This window comes from Plecotus auritus, assembly GCF_963455305.1.
Source record: "Plecotus auritus genome assembly, chromosome: 5".
In the NCBI taxonomy this organism is placed as follows: Eukaryota; Metazoa; Chordata; class Mammalia; order Chiroptera; family Vespertilionidae; genus Plecotus; species Plecotus auritus.
The window spans coordinates 122,713,553-122,733,241 of NC_137776.1; the positions used below are offsets into that span (position 1 = coordinate 122,713,553).

The window sequence follows — 19,689 nt, forward strand, 5'->3', positions numbered from 1 at the left end:
ACTTTCTGGGGGTCATACAATTATGTCCCTTTATAGCTGAGGACCTGGAGGCTCAGAAAGGTCAAACCAATTTGCTCAAAGTCACACAGCTAATAAGTAGCAGACTTGGGATTCAAAAGTACACCTTGGCTTCAAAGTCCATATTTTCAACTTCCACTCACTACTAAAAATAATCCTTCCATGGGTGTGATACAATCTAGTAGCTATACAAACTTCTTTGATAGGTATTAGTCATTACCAAGTAACTGTCTGCATTGAGAAAGCCTTAACTTTTAGGTATTCATGTTCAGTTCAAACCAATGAAAAATAAAGCAATTCTTTTATTTAAAAAAAAACACACAAGTTAATCATATTTTTCCATCAGCCACTTAAGTAAGAAATACTTATTCTCATTGATTTCTCTACACCTACTTTCCATTCTACTTAAATGGAAAGCATAGATGCTTCTATTGACTTTCTGTGGGTTTTTTGTTTTGTTTTGGTTTTTTGGTCAGAATTTTGAGGCCTGAAATGTGAAAAGTTATTTTTCTGCTACTCCTGTCTGGGAGATTTGTTGAAAAGAGGTTGAGAATGCAATAGACCTCAGAAGTGGAGCTGAGAAAGTCAGTGTTGGAAGGAGGAATCTGTGTCCAGGCTCTCATTCAGAAAGGAACATTAGGAGCCAAAAAAACTAGTTCTTACTCACAGATTCTTTGAGACTAAAGACAAGACCCTTCCCTTGACTCATCAACTATGAAGTATGGACAAGAACTCAGAGGAATCTTAAAGCCAGGTAGTGATGTTGCTGACAATACCTGGAAGGAAGTGGACTGAGGAATGACAAAGGTTCCACCCTTCCTAGAGAGCTGGGAGCTTGGATGCCTGTGGCCCCGGGCTGTCCAAATGGCATGGAAGCAAGTGTGGTCGCCATGATAGGCAGCATTCATGATCAGCTTACAGCTCATCCCAAACCACTGGGTTCTGGAATGCTTTCTTAGGCTGTGTGGGCTTCTTAGAGAAATGTTATAGAGAAGAGCCACCATGTGGTACCCAGGATGAAACTACCTGGTGATTCATCCCTCTTCTCATCCTGGCTGCCTCTTAGTTGATATAATAGGCGTTGCTAGGTAGTATTCAATAGCACTCTCTTGAATTCCTCACTTCTTCCCTCCTATCCCAAAGAAACTCAGCTTGGATAGGACCAGTTTGAACCCTAATCCAGTGATGCTACAGATGCCTCAGTTATTCTCCATGGGGAGTCTGCTGACTGAAGGTCACAGTGGCTGAGACCACTTTCCATGAGGTGTCCATAGGCCGTAGGTGCACCGTGTGCTCTGACAGACGTGTGCATGTTGTGTTCATCCTAGTCACCTGTCACACCTCTCTTCCTGCACCTCCTGAAGCCCTGGTTCAGGGGAGAGCGTCTGGGCTCTAGGAGATACTGCCCTGTCCCCTTGAAAACACAGAGCGATGAGTTCACTGTCTCACCATCCCATTGCTGTCAGTGTGAAAGACACCCCCCCCCCGCCCCATTCTAGCAGGATGGTTCTCTTCAGACTCTCCTCTGCCTTCTCCTTAGTGGGCAACAAACACAGTTCCCTTCACTTGGGCAGGTATTGGCCCCTTGCCCTCCTTCCTCACTGTGCTTTGCGTTGCTACATCGCCTATTGTTATTCAGCTTTTCACTACTCTTATTCCTTCTCTTCCACCATTTTGATATATTCTGTTCAGTTCTTGTCCCTGTCCCATTCACCATCCAATGAAGCAACTCAGAAACAATCTAGACATTGTCACAGCAGTAAGAATGTGTGAGCTATGCCAGGCACAAACAGTTCCACTTTCGACGACATAAAAGTAAAATAATTAAAGAATACAATTGTATTTATGTATACCTGGTTCCACAAGAGACAAGGTAAAGCATAATCATTTCTGCCACAAGCAGATGTGTGACAGTTTGGAAACAGGTGTGTGAGTACAGAGAGGTTGCATCGAAAAAGGTTCATAAAATGCAACAGTGCGTCTTCACAGTAGGATATTCTTTACGCCCGATTTTGCAAACACAGAGCTGCCCACATTCTGTTTCCTGAACAAATAATAGATTATGCCAGCTGCTTATTCTGCTGTTTTACCTCAGGGAAGGAGTAGAGGTTAAAAAATTAGTTGGCTGATATTATCCATCCACTTATTGCAAGACCACACACACACACAATGTGTAAAGCCATTATGAGCATGTTTAATATTTATGAAGCTATTTAGATCATTTACCAATTCCAAACTTGTGGAATGTCATGCATGTAACAGACTGCTGTTCTTAAAATCCAAAAAATTATACATTTCACTGAAGGCAATCCCCAGAAGTCATTAAAAAACTTTCTTGTTATTTTCACAAAATTCAATTTTTTATTGAAGCATTTGCATCTTTTATCATGCATCTTACAAAATCCAGAATAGGCTGCTTTTTGTAGAAACATAAAAATGAGGTGATTTTTCTTCCCAAAGCATAATTTCGTATTGGTGTGTCAAAACAGCATTAGGTAAAATTTGAGGCACGTGGCAAAAGGATATATAAAGAATGTCTAATATAAATATAAACTAGAAGAATATTACTGTGTTTTAAGCTGGAGCTTTCATCTCAAACACAAAACCCATCCATTATTAGATGATTCATATGTGGGTTTTCCATGGCTGCCCAAGTTAATGAGCCATGGAAGCTTTCTGCAGAACCACAGGGATATCTCTTGAGTCTAATTAATTGCTTGAAGTGTATTGGGAGAGTGTTGTCACAACAAGAAAATTTTTATTTTTTTAACCTGCTTACAAATGTTGCTTTAAAAATCTGGAATTTTCAGAGAAAGTTTCTGTTTTAGAACAAGTGAAAAAAAGAAAGAAAGAAAAAAGAAACGATACATCTCCATCTCTTCCCCCACCCAAGCTGCCACTCCCACCAGCTGACATGGAACAGCTGGCTTTCTGCCAGTGGTTTCCGTCATAGCCAGGCCTTTGGGGATCTGCACACAGAGGCTGCTGGTCACCTCCTGCCGCCTGCAGTCCACCAGCAGCAGGCGATACCTTGGTCTGGGAGCTGTGGCAGCTCTGTCACCTGTCTGAGCCAGGTGGTCTTCCCTGGAAATACGCTTTTCTCTTCCTCCCAGAGCACTCTGCACTTCTCACAGCTCCTCCCAGTATGCTGCACCATTTGTATTCAGTGTTTTCTGTCTAAAATGCTAGATGAGAATGTAAAGGGAAGTTTAGAACCTGGTTTTTCATTTTTGGTTTTCCCGGGTAGCCTTCCTCAATCTCTGGGAAGTTGTTCTGTTGCAGCAGGACTGTGACATGAACGTCTGGGACTGCTGCTCCACGGCAAGGCCTCAGAGGGCCCGGACCTTGTTCTCATTCAGCCTCTCTCCTGGAGTGTCACCTCTATAAAAATTATAGGGCTAGGGTCGACCTGGTGTGGGGTTATCTTTGCCGAGTATTTTGTTTCATCAGATGTGAAAAATCACAGTGCCCTATTCTGTAATGCAGACATCCTACCCGCAGTGGAATAGTATGTTTTTAGTGATTTCTGAAGATGGGCGTGAAAACTGTCTGCCACATGGCCCGTGTTTGCACATCTCTATATAGATACGATTGACAAGTTTGACAGTAACTCTGAATCTGATTAATTAAGAATGTGTAAAAACAAAGTTCTTGCATTACAGCTCGTTCCTTATCTTTGTGTCTTTTACTGTGATGTTGTAGAACTTGGATCATATGGAAAACTAAAATATTATGACACAATGACTGAAGAAGGTAAGAATGATTTTAGAATTGTATGCATTGGCTTTCTTTTATTTATAGTGTCTGTTGCTTGCCCATTTTTTTAAAAGTCATTTTCTTCCACTTTGCATGACTTCCGTGACATTGTGTGAGTTACTATTCTTTCTGTGTTTTCATATAGTTTTTGCCATCGTGTTCATTTGGAATTGGAGATGTGCAACATCATGGGTAATCATGTTATTCCATTCAAAAGATCCAAAACATTGTGATTGTGTAACCCACTCAGAGAAATGGTGTCGGCAGCATAAACTCATGCACACACACATTGTCAGCATTGGTTCTTCCACATGCTCACGACAACGTAGAGAAACACATCCAGCCAACACTCCTCTTACAGTGTGCCCTTAATTTCAGAGAGAGGTCTATGTTCGGGTGATATTCTGATTTATGCAAAGGAATAAGCCACCTAAAGTAACTAACTCCTGGACCCTAAACCAGCTAGAGACCTGTTTCTGATTTGGGGTTGCTGTCGGCTCATGTCCTCAGCTCCCACAGTTCCTGCTGACTCAGCAAAGTCATTACTCTAAGAGACCAGGGTCACCATTCCAGCCAGTAGACTTGTACATACTGAGATTCACCCCCTGCAAGCTCGGGCATATCATTTTAACCATTTCCCCGGGGCAAACAAAGTCTGACACAGATTTATTTTTAAATGTATTTACTAATGAATTCCAGGCACTATCCCAGGGCACAACTTTGCCCCAGCTGATCATTGTTCTGAGATTAGTTCACCATGGAACAGCAATTTGGAAAGTTTGCATTCTTATAAAGGGAGTTGTCCTATTGCCCTCTCCCTCATCTCACTGAATAATAAACAATACGTGTAAGTTATGAAAACATTTGGGGTTTTTACATGACTTTTACACTGATATTGACAAGATACCCAAAGGTACCCCCAGAAGGGGAATCAGCTATTTTTGTACTTCAATGTGAGAGATACTCCCAAATGGGTTGCATATCTTGTTTTCAGCCTCTAGCATTTCGAAGTTGCCTTAGCTTGCCAAAGATTTCCCAGTGGCTCTGCATGCCAGAAGCAGAAGATCTGACAGCAAGAGGAAGCCCCCTCACAGCCCCTCCCCGCTCTGGCTTCTGCACTACCCACCGTCCTTTCCTGCTACCCCTGTGCTTTCAGAACCACTATGATGTTTCCTAAAGCAGCAGGGTTAGGGTCTCAGCTGGGCCCACTTGTAGTCACCCCAAGGCTCTTCCTCAACTTGGGGAAATACAGACCCTTGGGGTAGTGAGGGCCCCAACAGCAAAAACTACCTATGGGAATAAGTGTCCTACCACTGAGAGGCAAGAAAGACAACCCAAACCTTAAAGGCAGGCCCCTGTCCCAGCTCTTTCTATTCCATGTCTTCCGCCCACTTTGGCTTTCAGTGGGATTGGCTTGAGAAGCCAGAGCTGGGACTCACTGATTTTGTCATTTGATCGCTCTCCCACGTCTCCCCAGCCCAAAGGCTCGGTTTCATGGCTCAGTTGGCAGGTAGGTTTGTTAGTTCCTACCTGACCTGTCACGACCCTTCACTTTCTACTCCCCGCTGTCCTTTGCCTTCCACCCTTAGGTTCCCATGGCCAGAGCTTCTGCCTCCCTGTTGCCGCAGTTGCCCCATTCCTCTCTTACCTGGTTTCTTTCCTCTTTCCACATCCATTTGAACAAGGGTTGCTGCCCAAACGCCCCTTTCTCTTCCTCCCTACACCAGATGACATGAAGATGCAAAACTGCTACTTCCAGTCCGATGACTGCCCTTGCTAATGGCTGGGCTTTCTGGGCAGGAAAACAAAGCCAGAGTAATGTCTGCAGTGATGGCCACGACTGGCCCTGGCCGGGGCCCTGGCACGACTGTGACATTGTGTTCGGGGGCCTCAATGGTCACCTTAAACACTTCCTATTCTTCTCTTGACTTTCCTCTCCCTTCATGCATGTCCCTTTGTGTCCTGTTCTTAACTGAACATTTATCCCCATCACAGAGATAGCTAATCGTAATGAAGGCAGCATTTTTAAAATGTGCTCTATGAAATACTATTTTCATGTGATGTCAATAGGAATCTTGTAACAACCCAGAATAAAAACAAAAAAGTATGATTGATTTCATAGTTAAGTAAGTGGGAGAGCTTCTAAGTTAAATAGTTTCTTCACCAGGGGAGTTGGAGCCTCAGAGGTACCGTGCACTGCAGCACAGAACACACTGTCAAAAAGAACGGAGTTTGCAGTATTTCACGGACTGTTGGCTATAGAGCCCATTCTTCCATGAAGCCTGTTGTGAGGCTGCTTTGGAAATGCCGGTGAAGGTGTTATCTTTACCCTGGAGTGGGAACCTCTGAAAGATGAGTCTTCTGAACACACCGCAGTCCCCCTCAGGCACTCCTAGAAAGGATGCTTGAAACAGGTCTCCATCTAAACACTTCAAACTACACCCTCTGGCAGCTGCCTCTGTGACAAGCCAGGCTTACACCTGATTCTGGGATTCCATCTGACGTTCTCAGAACTAGCTCAGTAACCTCAGACCTGGCAACTGCCATGCAGGATTCCTGCAGGCTCTCAGGGCCTCTCCGGGCCAGTACAAATAATAATCACTGGGATTGATGTCACTTCCATGTTGTACAATGTAAGGAAGTATAATGAAGATGAAGATGTTTGGGGTATTAGTGGACTAGCTACCCTTCAGGAAATACCCCCCTCTGTTTAAGCATTTCTTTTCACAATCTTAGAATGTGACTACCCCTTGAGCAGAGCTTTATCGTAAATGCCCATGGGACTAGTCATTATTTGTAACTATTTTCAGGGAATTCTCTGGATGTTGGGTGATGTCAGCTACTTGCAATCAGGCCTGAGGGTTTTTTCCCACTAAAGTGGATAAAATGGAAAGATGGATTATATATGCCACCCCACCCTAAGGGAAATTGAGTGATGAGTTCCTAAACATAGAAAACTGTTCTGCACATATTCAGTTCATTATTTTAGCACCTACTGTATGCAAGTTACTCTGCTGGGTGCTTTGGGGAAACACAAGATTAAAAGGTAGGCAGGTGGCCCTCATGGGACTAGTAGACGGGCGAAGAGCTAAAACACAGCAGTCACTTAGGCACCAGGAAGAAAGTGGTAAATACCATAAATATTCAGAAGGAGATGGCACACTACGGGAGGAGGAAAGATTGCTTTCAGCTGGGGAAAAGATTTTGTGGAGAAAGTGATCTTTGAACTGGGCCTCAAACGATCAGTAGATATGAGTTAATTGGGGAAGCACGAGTGTTAGGTTCTGACCTTCCAGGCAGAGAGAGGGATAAAAAGATAGGGGCACACCCACCTTTACTGGATGCCTCCCACCTGCCAGGAGCAGTGCTGTGGGCTTTATGTCATTTAATCCTTATAATGATCCCACAAGGTAGACTTCATTGAAGATGAGAAAACCAAAGCTCAAAGAAGTAGTTTATTAAGATGAGGAAACTAGAACTCAGAGAAGCAAAGTGTAATTTGCTCTGAAACTCAAGAGGCGATAAGTCATGATGTAAGACCTGAACTCAGGACTGGGTTGACCCAGCCCTGCCCTCCCGGCCCCTCTGTGGTTAGCTGTACAAGATGGAGTGAGGACAGGTTAGATTGGCTGCAGTATAGGGAGTGGGGAAAAAGGCTTGAAGGACGACCACATGAAGGGAAAGGTTTGAACCACAAACTAAATAAGGGCATCATGGAATGAACAACAAGGAGCTATTGAATAAAACATAAACCCCTACTTGAACACTTCAACATAAAAAGTTCATTTTAATAAAAACAATATACTCACTCTTAGGCACTGAACAAAATCATGACATTTTTGCAAAATTTGTTCTTGCCCTTTAGGGCACTTTCCCTCCCTTCCTAGAACCTAAACTGGAGCAGCTCGCTGAGCCACACCCAACCGCCTCTCCCACCCCAAGCCAATCAGAATGTATAGCAGAAAATAGAGATAAAAGTGGCTAAGTCAAATAGAAGTTTATTTCTCTCTCAAGTAAAAGAGGTCCAGAGGCAAGCTATACATGGCAGAGGTGGAGGCTCCACAATAACCCAAGACCCAGGCTCCTTCCATCCTTCTGCTTCACCATCCTTGTATTTGACTTTCAACCTCAAGGTCACCTCATGGTCCAAGATGGCTGCTAGAATAGCTCCAGCCACCACATTTGCATTCCTGGAAGGAGGACGAGCCAAAGTGATTTTCCCCAGCTGGTTTGACTTATTTTTAAGGAGCCCTCCTTTTAGATCCTCCCAGTAAAATTGACCAAAACTCAGTTCCATGACTACACCTAATTTCAAGGAAGCTTGAAAATGTAGTTTGTTACAGTGGATTATTTGCTGTCCTTAATAACTTAAGTATTATGTCATTAGGAAATGAAGAGGGAATATATAATAGATAAGCAGCATGCAATGTCTCCACAAAAGAGAAATATCACTTTTGTATAACTATATGTTGATGGGGAAGACTGAGAACAGAGCAAGCTCTGTGAGGGATATTGAGAGCTAGTGTTAAGTTTGAGATACCTATGAGATACCCAAATGGAGATGTGGGAAACGTAGTGGATATAGAGTCTGGAGCTTGGGAGAGGGGTCAGGGCTATAGATATAAATTTGTGAGTCACACAACATACGTGTTACTTAATGCAACAGAACTGGATAAGAACACCTAACTAATGAATAGGGCAGGGGAGTCCAAGGATTGACCCTAGATACTCCAAAATTTAGAGTTTGGGAAGAAGTAGGAGTCCCAGCAAAGGAGACTGGGGTGGGCAGAAATCCAGGAGAAAAGGGCATCCCAGAAGCCAAGAGAAGAACTGTTCCAAAAGAGGGCAGGGAACCGGTGATAGCATCAATTAATTGACCAGTGAGGTTGAAGAATTGTTGTAGCAGACAGATGAAAAGTGATGGACAGAAAGCGAGATGCTTCCAATCAGGAGTTTGGGAATGGTGGTGCATTTGTTGCTAATGAAGAGGTCCGGGCCTGGCTGCAGGAGTGGGTGGATAAGGTAAGCTGGAGGAAAGGGTAGCTGGATGCGAGTAGCTTAGGACGGTGAGGAACCCAGCGCTGCAGGGCCCACCCGTGTAAAATTACCAAGGATGGTGACAGGAGTCATGGTGGAAATTAAAAATAGTGAACTGGATTCCCATAGCCTCAGGAACATGGGAAGAGTGACGAGGAAGTCACCTGGAGCAGAGGTGATAGAGGTGATTGGCTTGTACTTGAAAGGAGGGAGGAAAATGGCCTAGATCCGTGGTCAGCAAACTGCGGCTCACGAGCCACATGCGGCTCTTTGGCCCCTTGAGTGTGGCTCTTCCACAAAATACCACAGCCTGGGCGAGTCTATTTTGAAGAAGTGGCGTTAGAAGAAGTTTAAATTTAAAAAATTTGGCTCTCAAAAGAAATTTCAATTGTTGTGCTGTTGATATTTGGCTCTGTTGACCAATGAGTTTGCCGACCACTGGCCTAGATGTACTGAGGAAGGGATAGGATGGGGGCATTTGGAGAAACAGGAAGCTGTAACTAAAAGGAAGATAGCTTTTTATTTAAAGGTCTATTTCACAGGAACTATCTAATGGATTAGTTGTTATAAATGACTATATTAATAAAGAATTTGTTTACGAACTAGATCAAATAGTTTATCAGTATGTCCTGGAGATGTTCTATATAAGCACTTTTAGAATCTCCTCATTCCTTTTAGCAGCTGCATAGTATTCCGCTGTGTGGCTCTGCCATGGTAGGTTCCATCCGTACCCTGTTGATGAACATTTAGGATGTTTCCATTTTTGTTTATTTATCTAGTTAATACAACAATGTTACATGAGCATCTTCTTTACCCACATAGTAAACTCTACTGAATAGATGATATATAACAAATTCCTAGACACACCAGTGTATAGAGGGAAGGGGGTGAAAAGGAAATACCAGACCAATAGATACACGCATTTCAAATTTTGAAAGATACTGCCAAAGTGCCCTCCAAAGGTATTATACCAGCTTACTCTTCCCTCAAACAAATTTAAATAAGCCCTTTGAACAGAGATTCAAAGTGGCTTTATTACAAAGCAGATAAGCCTTTTAATGGAACTACCTTCTAATTTACTTGTTTTAAAAACCTGACTTTTTACCAGAGTTAATTTAAAGCCAGGGTGCAGCTAGGGTGCAAGTCTTTGTCCTCTCTAAATTGGATGACAAGGCGATTCCTCCTTCACAGAATATCCAATTCCCACCGCAGCGTGAGCGCTCCTACCTCCAGACCACTCCCCGTAGAAAGTCTGAGCGGTGCACTGCAAGTTAACCTGCCACCTTCCAATTACCAGCGCGGAGCCCCGTTGTGCACAGACACCATTTCCAATGCCATGTCGTGTCTCATTCACTCCAGGTTTATGGTTTCTCTCATTCAGTCCAGCTTCCCATAACCAGAGGATTTTTCTGGGCTCTTGGGAACAGATGCTCTTTGTAAGGCTGGGCCTTATAAAAAAAAAAAAAATATATATATATATATATATATATATATATATATATATATATATATATATATATATGTATGTATTTAACTCACCAGCTATTGACCACATTACTTTTTTAGAGATGTATTCTTAAAAGTATCTCCCTGGAGCTGGGTCTTAGGAAGACAGCAGCCTATCGAATGTGCATAATCAGACTAACCAGCTAGTAACCAGCATCAAATCTGTCAGAAAGACCAAACCAGCTGTGTTCCTGAAAACCAGGACCAAGGAAGTCTCCTTCTTAGAATACATCCAGCTTTTCAGACTCATTGCATCTTATTCTCATGATCTAAACTGGCGGCAGTAAAAGCAGAAAGATTGGACCTGGCAGATAAAGGCAGCGTTGGCCACATTGCATATGTAGAAGGTGTTAAGTGGCAGCAGAAGGCACACTGTGGGTGCTTCTTTTTGTCTATTTCTGACACCCCTAGAGCTGAAAATGTTAAGTTGCCTTCATTAGTCATACTTGAATTCGGTTATTATATATTAACCAGAGGCCCGATGCACGAAATTAGTGCAAGAGGCTCGGCCCTCACAGCCCCTCCCAGCCTCAGCTGGCCCTCGCAGCCCCGGCTTCGTCCGGAAGGTCGTTCTGCTGTTCGGTCTAATTAGCATATTAGCTCTTTATTATATAGGATAATATAACTCCCCCTCTCCCCCATGAAGCTTTCTCTTTAAAAAAAAAAAAAAAAAAATGAGGATATGTTTTACCAGGAGGCTGGCATGTTCAGTTAAGCATGGTAATTTTCTCTTCTGATTAAATCTGAACTGAACCGAATCATCTCATTTTAGTCAGGGGCCTAAGCCTTCAGTCATTTAGTTAAGAACTCTCAGCACGTGTTCACACTTCTGTCGCAAGCCCTCGTTTCAAGTGAGATATACAGTCATCTGTTTGCAATGTAAAGTTGAGGATTCAAAAAAATGGAATATAGAAAGTAAGATTAACTGACAATTTTCAGACATGTGACATCCAGGTGACAGGAGATGATGCATGTACAGAAGTATGGCCGCTACTGAATAACTGTTAGCCAAATCTAAAACCTTCCACTTTGCATCACGATAAACAATTGGGTAATAGAAAACTGGGTTTTTTTAAGTTTCTTTTTTTTTACATATAAGCCAACTTAACCATTCAATACATATTTACTGAGCACCTACTATTTGCTAGGTGCTGTGAACAAATCAAAACTCTGCCCAAATGAGTAGATTAATATCATAACGCATTTGCAGAGACATACCCAAGAAATGGGCTTGGACAAACTGACTCAGAAGAGATCTTTATACCCAATAGGTGGTATGGGAGCTCGATGTTTGCAAATCTTGGGATCTGAGACCTGCCTTAGTGAAGTGAGTCTTTATTCGTTTCCCTCAGCGTGCAAGGGATGGGGACAAGAGGAAGATGTCCATTCAAACCTTTTATCTGGCAGCCCCTGCCTGGCTCTGAGCTCCTAAGCTGAGATCAAACGAACCCCTTTGAGAATTTCTGTGTGTGAGCCATTTGTATCTGTGTATATGAGATAGAATTGTTCAGAAAATTAAGTTCCCAAAATAGCAAAGCAGGTGACCTAAAATGATAAAGAGCACTAGCTCTCCAGCAGTGCCGGCCTCAGGTAAGGTCAGTGAATTGGCCCTGTTGCTGAAGCAGTGTATGCTACATCTGACACCTGCTGGGAGGATTTCTGGTTTGTAAAATTCCAGTTTTGCCTGATCTTGAGTAAGTTACCTATTTTTTAAAAATCGAGGTCTCAAAAAAGACAAACATTAACTGTAGACACTATTAGACTTTGGAAACTGAATCACAGCATTAACCAAGAAGGGAATCTGGTGTGTTTCCTGCAGCGGGCTTCTGGTCCTTGCTTCTTCCTCTGCCCCTAAAGAGAAAGTAAACTGAATAGCTTTTCACACAGCAGGCACTCCAGGCACCACACACACACACACACACACACACACACACACACACACACTTCCTTCTTTGCTGTGTGTTAATGTTGTTATGTTCATAAACACTTTCTGAGGGCCAGCCTAAGAAGGAAGCACTGGGGATGGATGGATGGATGGATGGATGGATGGATGGATGGATGGATGGATGGAAGGAAAACAGCATCCCTGTCCATGAGGAGCCCACAGACTAGCTGGGGAGACGGCCAGTAAAATGCCTCTGAGGCTCTATGATAAGCTAGGGATAAGGGCGCTGTAAGAAACAGGCCAGGGTGCTCTCCTAACCCAGAAATGGGGCTGAGGGAAAGCTTCCTGAAAGATAAGATGCCTAAAGCAGAGTCTTAAAGGAATATGACAAGCAAATAAGAAATGTGGGGCATTTCAAGCCCTGTGAAGGATACATTGGAGGAATATCTGCAATGCAATTAAAAACTGGGACACCACATCCAGACTGGAAAGGTTGGATCTCAAGTGTTCAAAGGTAGAGTCAAAAGGGACATGGCAACTATTGGATGCGAGTGAGTGTTGGCTGGAAAATAAAAATCCAAACAGCAGAGCCAATTCCTAGGAAGAAAGATGATGGGTAGGGTTTGAGGCATGTTGAGTTTAACCATCAGAGGGACTTCCAAGTATAGATGTTCAGAAGTTCATTGGATAAGAGGACCTGGGCCAGAGATCTGAATTTGGGAATCATCGGTGTGCAGGTGGTGGTTCACTAGGTGCTTTAAGAGAATGTGAGGAATGAGGAAGAGAGAGCAAGGAGGGAGCCTGGAGAAATAGTGACATGGAAGACGCATTCTTGGGAGACCTTGAAAATCAAAGAGGATTTCAAACAGAGGGGTGAGGAATATCAGATGCCACTGAGGCATCCAATCACATGGACGCAGAGGTGGCCGAGGGAAGGTTTAGTGGAGTTGTGCTGACAAATGCCAGATGCAGAGATTAGTAGCGAAAAAAATGAACCATAGGACAGAGTCTAACTGTGAAGGGACAGTGAGAGGGCAGCATCAGCAGGAAATCTGCAGACAAGAGAAAGTTGAGAGAGACTTGACCATGAGTCTATGCTGAGGGGAAAGGGAAGGAGTGAAGATAGAAGAAGATGGGTTAGGCAAAGGCCCTGGAGAGGAAAGAAATTGGAAGGAAGGACAAAATATTGATCTTTAAGATGTCAACTTTTGAAAAGCTTTGGAAATCTTCCAAAATATTTATGAAAAAACTCTGTTTCCAATGATAAAGTGACTGCTGGGAGAAATCTTAGAACCAATTCACATGTCCACAGGTCTGTTCTTTACACGTGATTCCGAAGGCTATTATGGAAAATTATTTTAAAATCCTTAATAGGGGAATGTGGCTGCTTCATTTCATTATATGATGTGTTTCGGCACCACTTGAGATACAGTTATGTATATATTCTCATTAATTACAGGGGCTAGTCCTTTGATTATGTCTATAAATGTAACTGCAATTAAATTATGTTAATCATTTTTGTTAGGTGGCACATTCACAAAACATTTACTAAAGACAGTTTACAAAATGCTTCATGCCAGCACTAGTTTCATTTCCATTAATATCACTGTAGTCTTATAATAAATGGTTTTCCATGATGCTTCACAAAAATTAGAAAAAATTATTTAGAGGTTGCACTTCAAAAATAGATGTAAGAATAAATGAAATCTATGTTCTTGGAGTTTATTGTTTAAGATGAAATTATTATTTTTAATGCTTAGCTTTTTAGAATAAAAATCAGACCAGATTCCATTAGGTGAATCTGCTGCCCTATGTGGACAGTTTATAGAATGGAAAAGGAGTTTATTCCTTCGAGCTGCAAGGTAGCATCTTGATTTCACTGTTCTCTGATACGCTGTGGGAGGGCCCCACCATCAGAGCATGAATCTAAAGTCCTTTCTCTTGTCTGGCTCTGGCTCTAGGCTGTTAACTCTACAAGGGCACCCCCTGGATCTACCTTACTCACCACATGCTGCCTGGTGCATAGCACAGGCTTGGTTAATATTTGCAGAGTGGCAGCTTGTTCGTCATTTGTATTGACTTTAAAGGAAAGCTCGGACTCCTTAGGGAGCTTCACTGCAATTCAATGAGTGCATGTGATGGACCAATCATTATTCTAAGGCACTCCTTTAGGGAATCAAAGATGGCAGAGAGAAGGTCCCTTCCCCAGAGAAGCCTGCCCTCTGGATGGGAACTCAGACCTGTGGGCAGCAAACTGAGATAAGGGCTGTGACAGGGGTATAGTCAACGTGCCATGAGAACGACGGGTTTCCACTTGGGAAGGAGGGGTGTGGGAATCGGTGGAGAAAGCTGCAGGTTGGGCCTTAGTTAGGCCTTGACAATGAGGAGCATATTGCTAAAGGAGGAGGAGCCCAAGCCCAGCTTCCTGCGCTGCTCCCTGCCCTGCTCAGCACGCCTCCTCCTCTAACACTAAGGCTCCTTTCAGCCCTCACCTTGGAGGCCCTGGCGATATGCAGAGGGGGATGGTGGTGCGCCCCTGTCTTCCGCCTCTAGAATGTGAATGTCTAGTCCACCCTATTTTCTCCTGTTTACCTCCAGAAAGTGCCTGGGGTCCTGTGGACTCTCAGCCCCAGTGGACTCATGTACTTGGGTAGACCTGAAAGGATTTACTTTGGGTCATTAGCCAACAAGAAGCATGTTAAAGAGTACAACCTCATCTGTTTGCCTGGAAACCACAAACAGGATTTATTGAGCCCTACAGGGTGCTGGGGATAGGATGGTAAACAAAACTGACAGAAACCCTGCCCTCCTGGGGCGTGGTTACTGACAGAAAGCAACAAATAATGAAGAGTGATAAAGATATAGTCCATTAGATGATAATGTGGATAGGAAATGCTGAGAGAGAAGCTGCAAATGTAAATGGGCTGCTCAGAGAAGCCTCGAGGAGAGGGTGACGTTCAAACAAATATTTGTAGGAGTTGAGAGGGAGCCCAGTGGATCTCTGGAGGAAAGACATTCCAGGTCAAGGGACCAGCAAATGCCACGGCCCTGCAGTGGGATAGTGCACCGTGTTTCCCAGAAATAGCACAGCAGGGGAGCTAGGCGAGGGGGAGAGTGAGGCAAGGTGGTCTCGATGCGTCTCCCTGGATAGAACTTAGAGGTCATTGTGAAGACTTTGGCCTTCACTCTGACCTGGGGAGCCACTGCTGGATTTTGCACAGAGAAATGAGTGGCATGATCTGATTGATTACTAAGGATGCCGGGATGAGGTCAGCCTGGGGATGGAGAGGTAAAGGGGAGAGGGGAGGGGAGGGGAGGGGAGTTAGGAGACTAGCAGAATTATCCCTGCCAGACCTGATGGGGGGCGGGGAGGGAGAGGAGGCAGCTTCAGAAATATTTTAAAATAGAGACAACAGACTTGCTAATGGATTACATATGGGATGTGGAGAAGGAGCCCAGAATGACCCCAAGGTCAGAGTTTGCTGTTGCCACATCCAGTTCTGTTGCCGGGCTTCTCGTGTTGATGATGGGAGGTCTGCCTGACTAGCGTCTGTGCTTCCAGAAAGAAAAAAAAAAGGCAGGAACAAACAGAAGGAAAGTTCAGGTGCACTTTTGCTCTTTAAGATACAAAGACAGAGGCAGGAAAGGCAGAACTGAAAACACAAAAATAGATTCAAATACGCTATCTTCAAGGTCCCCCTTCTACTTCATTTTTTTCTTTCCTTCTCCCAAACCGAGGTCTTTTCATCACGGTGCCCATGGGAACCCCCTTTGCCGCAGTAGATCCCTGTCGTCCCATCTCCCCGTGTGGCTGAGGCTCGAGTGGTTCTGCGTCAGCAGGGGCTCAGCCCCGAGGCCTCCTTTGTTACACTGCCTATTCCAGGCGTGGTGGGGACGACGTCAGGAACTTCCAGGGGCCCGTTTAATTAATTATCGGCAGAACAGAAGCAAAATCCATCTCCTCTGAGTGAACAGACCCTCCTGCGTTTATTTTATGAGGCAGCTTGTGGCTTCTGTTTTCCATCAGAGTGATTGAGTCAAAGATTTTAATTCCGGTTGTTTCTCAAAATTTGTTCTTATTCACATTAGGCCCTTATGTTTGGATCCTTTCCTGGGCACTTTCCTACCACCCCTTGAGCACTGCTCTCCGGGGGACACTCAGCTGGTATTCTTTTGCAAATTGCAGACCAAAGTGAACTGTATTCAAATTGCACAGTGGTTGAGTGTCGACCTGTGAACCAGGAGGTCACAGTTCAGTTCCTGGTCAGGGCACGTGTCCAGGTTGCAGGCTCCATTCCGAGGAGGGAGAGGAGGAGGGGGTTTGCAGCCAATCAATAATTCTCTCTCATCATTGATATTTCTATTTCTCTCTTCCTTCATTTCTGAAATCAATTTTCAAAAAAATTTTTAATTGCCACTAGGTTTTGACGGAGGTGCCTCTCAATTTAAACAGAATTTGCTGTTTTGAGATTTTAAGTGTACAAATATCTGTTGCTTGTAACAATACAACACTTTCAGAGTTTACACTGAAACAAAGTATATTTTTTAAGGTTGCCTTAAAACAGTTATTAAAATCACTCCTTCGCTCACTTTGGAAAGTACTCAAAAAGGTCTTGATTCTTTATCCTCCAGCACAAAACTATACTTGCTCCTTAGCTCTCTCCTCTCTGCCTCTGTGTGGGCATCAACCTTTTATGCCAACGTGGAATCCGGGCCTAAAATCACTTATTGAAGCAATCCCTTATCACCTAGGTCTCCTGCCCCTGAGGCTGCTTAGCGTCAATTCAGTTTTGAATGTCAATCTTTTTATTTGCAGTAACTTATGGGAAGAATGTCCTGTCACTCACTTCCACAATAATAACACTTTCTGAGTAAATTCCTGATCACTTACTGTGTCAGCAGCCATCTAAACCCATGATGTGTATTAACGCATTAGAGCCTTCCAACAACTGAATGAGATGGGTGTGCTTATGATCCCCACTTTGAAATTCAGAGCCTGAGACGCAAGGAGTTAAAACTCTGGAAGGTAAAAATCATTCAGTTCTTGGGAGCCTACCCGAATCCATTGTGCGGCCTCAGTGGTTTCTTGCCTGTTCTCTGCCTGCACAGGGGATGGGGAAAAGCTGAGCGCATCTTTCCTTTTTAAGATTGCAAAGTGTCAATGTTTAAAACACCAAAGGCCAGCTCCATCACCTTGACCTTCTCAGTTTCAGGAAGATATAAAGGGATCCTTTTCCTAATCAGTTTTGGAACTGACTTTGGAGGACGCACTGAAACCTGAACCCCAATCCAACACAGTCCCCAGGATGCTTAAACTGCCAAGTCAGGATGTGGCTTATTCCCTAATCCTGCAAGTGTGGACTGAGAAAGGGAAGATGTCAAGGATTCTCCTAGAGCAACTCAAGGCCATGTCACCCTTGCCCCTGAGCTTTGTGTTAGTTCATTTTTCTTCTTCCTTTTACTTAAAGATTTCTTTCAGTGCCAGGCATGTGATAAGCCCCTTACACAGATTCTCACTTAAACCATGCATTTGACTCATGAGGCAATGCCATCGGAAGCCCTATTTAATAGGAAAACTGAAACTTAGAAATATTCAGGAACTCACCAAAACTTAGCCAGCAGAGCAAGGAAGAGAGGCGAAGCTTAAACTCAGATATACCTGCTTTTAAGTCACATCCACTCAATCACAATATTGTGCTGTCCCCATCACACACTCACACACACACACACACACACACACACACACGCACACACATGCACACACACACACACACACACACACACGCCCTGCTGATGTTCTCCCCAGCTTGTGGCTTCAGGCTGAACAGGTCCTAAAGGTGTGTGCCTTCTGACCCCAAGGGTCCCTTTGAGAATCACAGGTCCTTTGGTGGCTTCTGCCCCTGCTCACTCTCGTCCTATCAACCTCTTCCTCAGAACGTCTCTCAAAAGGTCCCCTGTGGTGACCTCAGGGGTGTCTGCTGGTCCGAATGAGCACACCTTGCTTTGTCAGGCACTGCCCCACCACCCTCAAGGAGCACCCCTGCGTGCTACATTCTGAAGCTGGACCTGCAACTGCTGCTGTTTTAGAAACTGGTCTTTAAGGTTAAGTCCTGCTTGGCTGTGGAGCAGCCATTGTCAGCACTCAGAATGTAGAATGGTGATCAGTGAGGCTCACGGAGACAAAGTGAATTAAGCAGCTGAAGAAAGGGGTGGAGAAGCTAGCTCTCCAGCAGCCTCTGCAGCTTTGCCTCAGGCACACCCAGAGGGCTAACCCTTGAGGGGGGAGGGGCTCACCCAGAACAAGTAAGACTGGTCTCTTCTACCTTTCAGTAGCATAGAGTGCATGGGAAAAGTGGTGGCACTCTAGAAAACCCCAGATGACTTGCTAAAATGTTTGAGAACCTACGAAATCCCAATTCTGCAATAATTTCCTACCCTATTCTCCCAGCCTCCTTTAGAAAATTTGGGGAAGCCATCCCATGTGTGACGGTGACCATCGCCAATCACTGTGTCGTTTTCTGGCACAAAGAGTGGCCAACCCCTTTGATGCTTTGGGTCTCTTTTATAATCATTTCTCGCTGAGAAGGTTCCGGTAACCACAAGCAATATGGCAAATAGCTGGTTTCTATCAACAGCCTCTCTGCCAGGATTCATGACTTTGGGACATTACTTGGATTGGGTAATTTCAGGTTTTATTTCCACAGGCGTATTTGTTTCCTCTTTGAAAGCTTTCTTGCTTTGTTATTATTTTATATATAAGTTTTAAATAGCAATTATTGATCATCTTTATGTCATAACGCTGCTGACTGTTCCAAGTTCAAAGAAGGACCCTGAGACCACAGAATGGTTTTATTAGTAGAAGCATCGTCTCCTATAACGTTTCAGAACTTCCTTTTTCTCTTCCAGGCTTTTCTTTTTCTTTTTTTTCTTTTTTTAATTGATTAAGGTGTTACATATGTGTCCCTATCCTCCCATCGCCCCCCCACCTCACCCCCACTCACGCCCTCACCCCCTGGTGTCTGTGTCCATTGGTTAGGCTTATATGCATGCATACAAGTCCTTTGGTTGATCTCTCCCCTTCCCCACTCCCTCTCCCGCCTTCCCTCTGAGGTTTGAGCATCTGATGATTCTCTGTCTTCCTGGCTTTTCGGTAGATGACCTGAGGACTGCTTAGGAGTTTCTTCTACAAGAAGTCCCCTGTTTAGACTGAAGTCAGGAAAGGGTCCTGCATCCATGCTTCCTGGGCAACCTCCAGCACAGCCCCCAGCCCACCTCCTCCTTCTTTGAATTCTTTATCTTTCTCTCCTGTTTCTTTCCCTTCTTGTTTCCTTTTACCTCCTCCTTTTCCTAGTCCTCAGACTTTCTTTTGTTTCCATTTTTTCTTCCCAGAGTTTCCCTTGGAGATTAAATAGAAACAACTAAATTCAGAAAACTTTTCAGCATGGTGAACCTAATGCCAACCTTCAACCTCAACATCATGCCCATCA

At 44.0% G+C, this 19,689-nt stretch overlaps 1 protein-coding gene across 20 annotated transcripts in view; it reads left to right on the forward strand.

Annotated features, from left to right (window-relative positions):
• Positions 1 to 19,689, forward strand: part of SLC24A2 (solute carrier family 24 member 2) — a 235,309-nt gene that overhangs the window by 166,374 nt on the left and 49,246 nt on the right. For 12 of the 20 annotated variants that reach the window (XM_080670175.1, XM_080670167.1, XM_080670157.1 and 9 more), the window contains one exon: positions 3,721 to 3,771. The exons of the other annotated variants lie outside the window; for them this stretch is intronic. In XM_080670175.1, the coding sequence (XP_080526301.1) occupies positions 3,721 to 3,771 (51 nt within the window). The remainder of the gene's footprint in view (positions 1 to 3,720; positions 3,772 to 19,689) is intronic. 20 annotated transcript variants of the gene reach the window in all.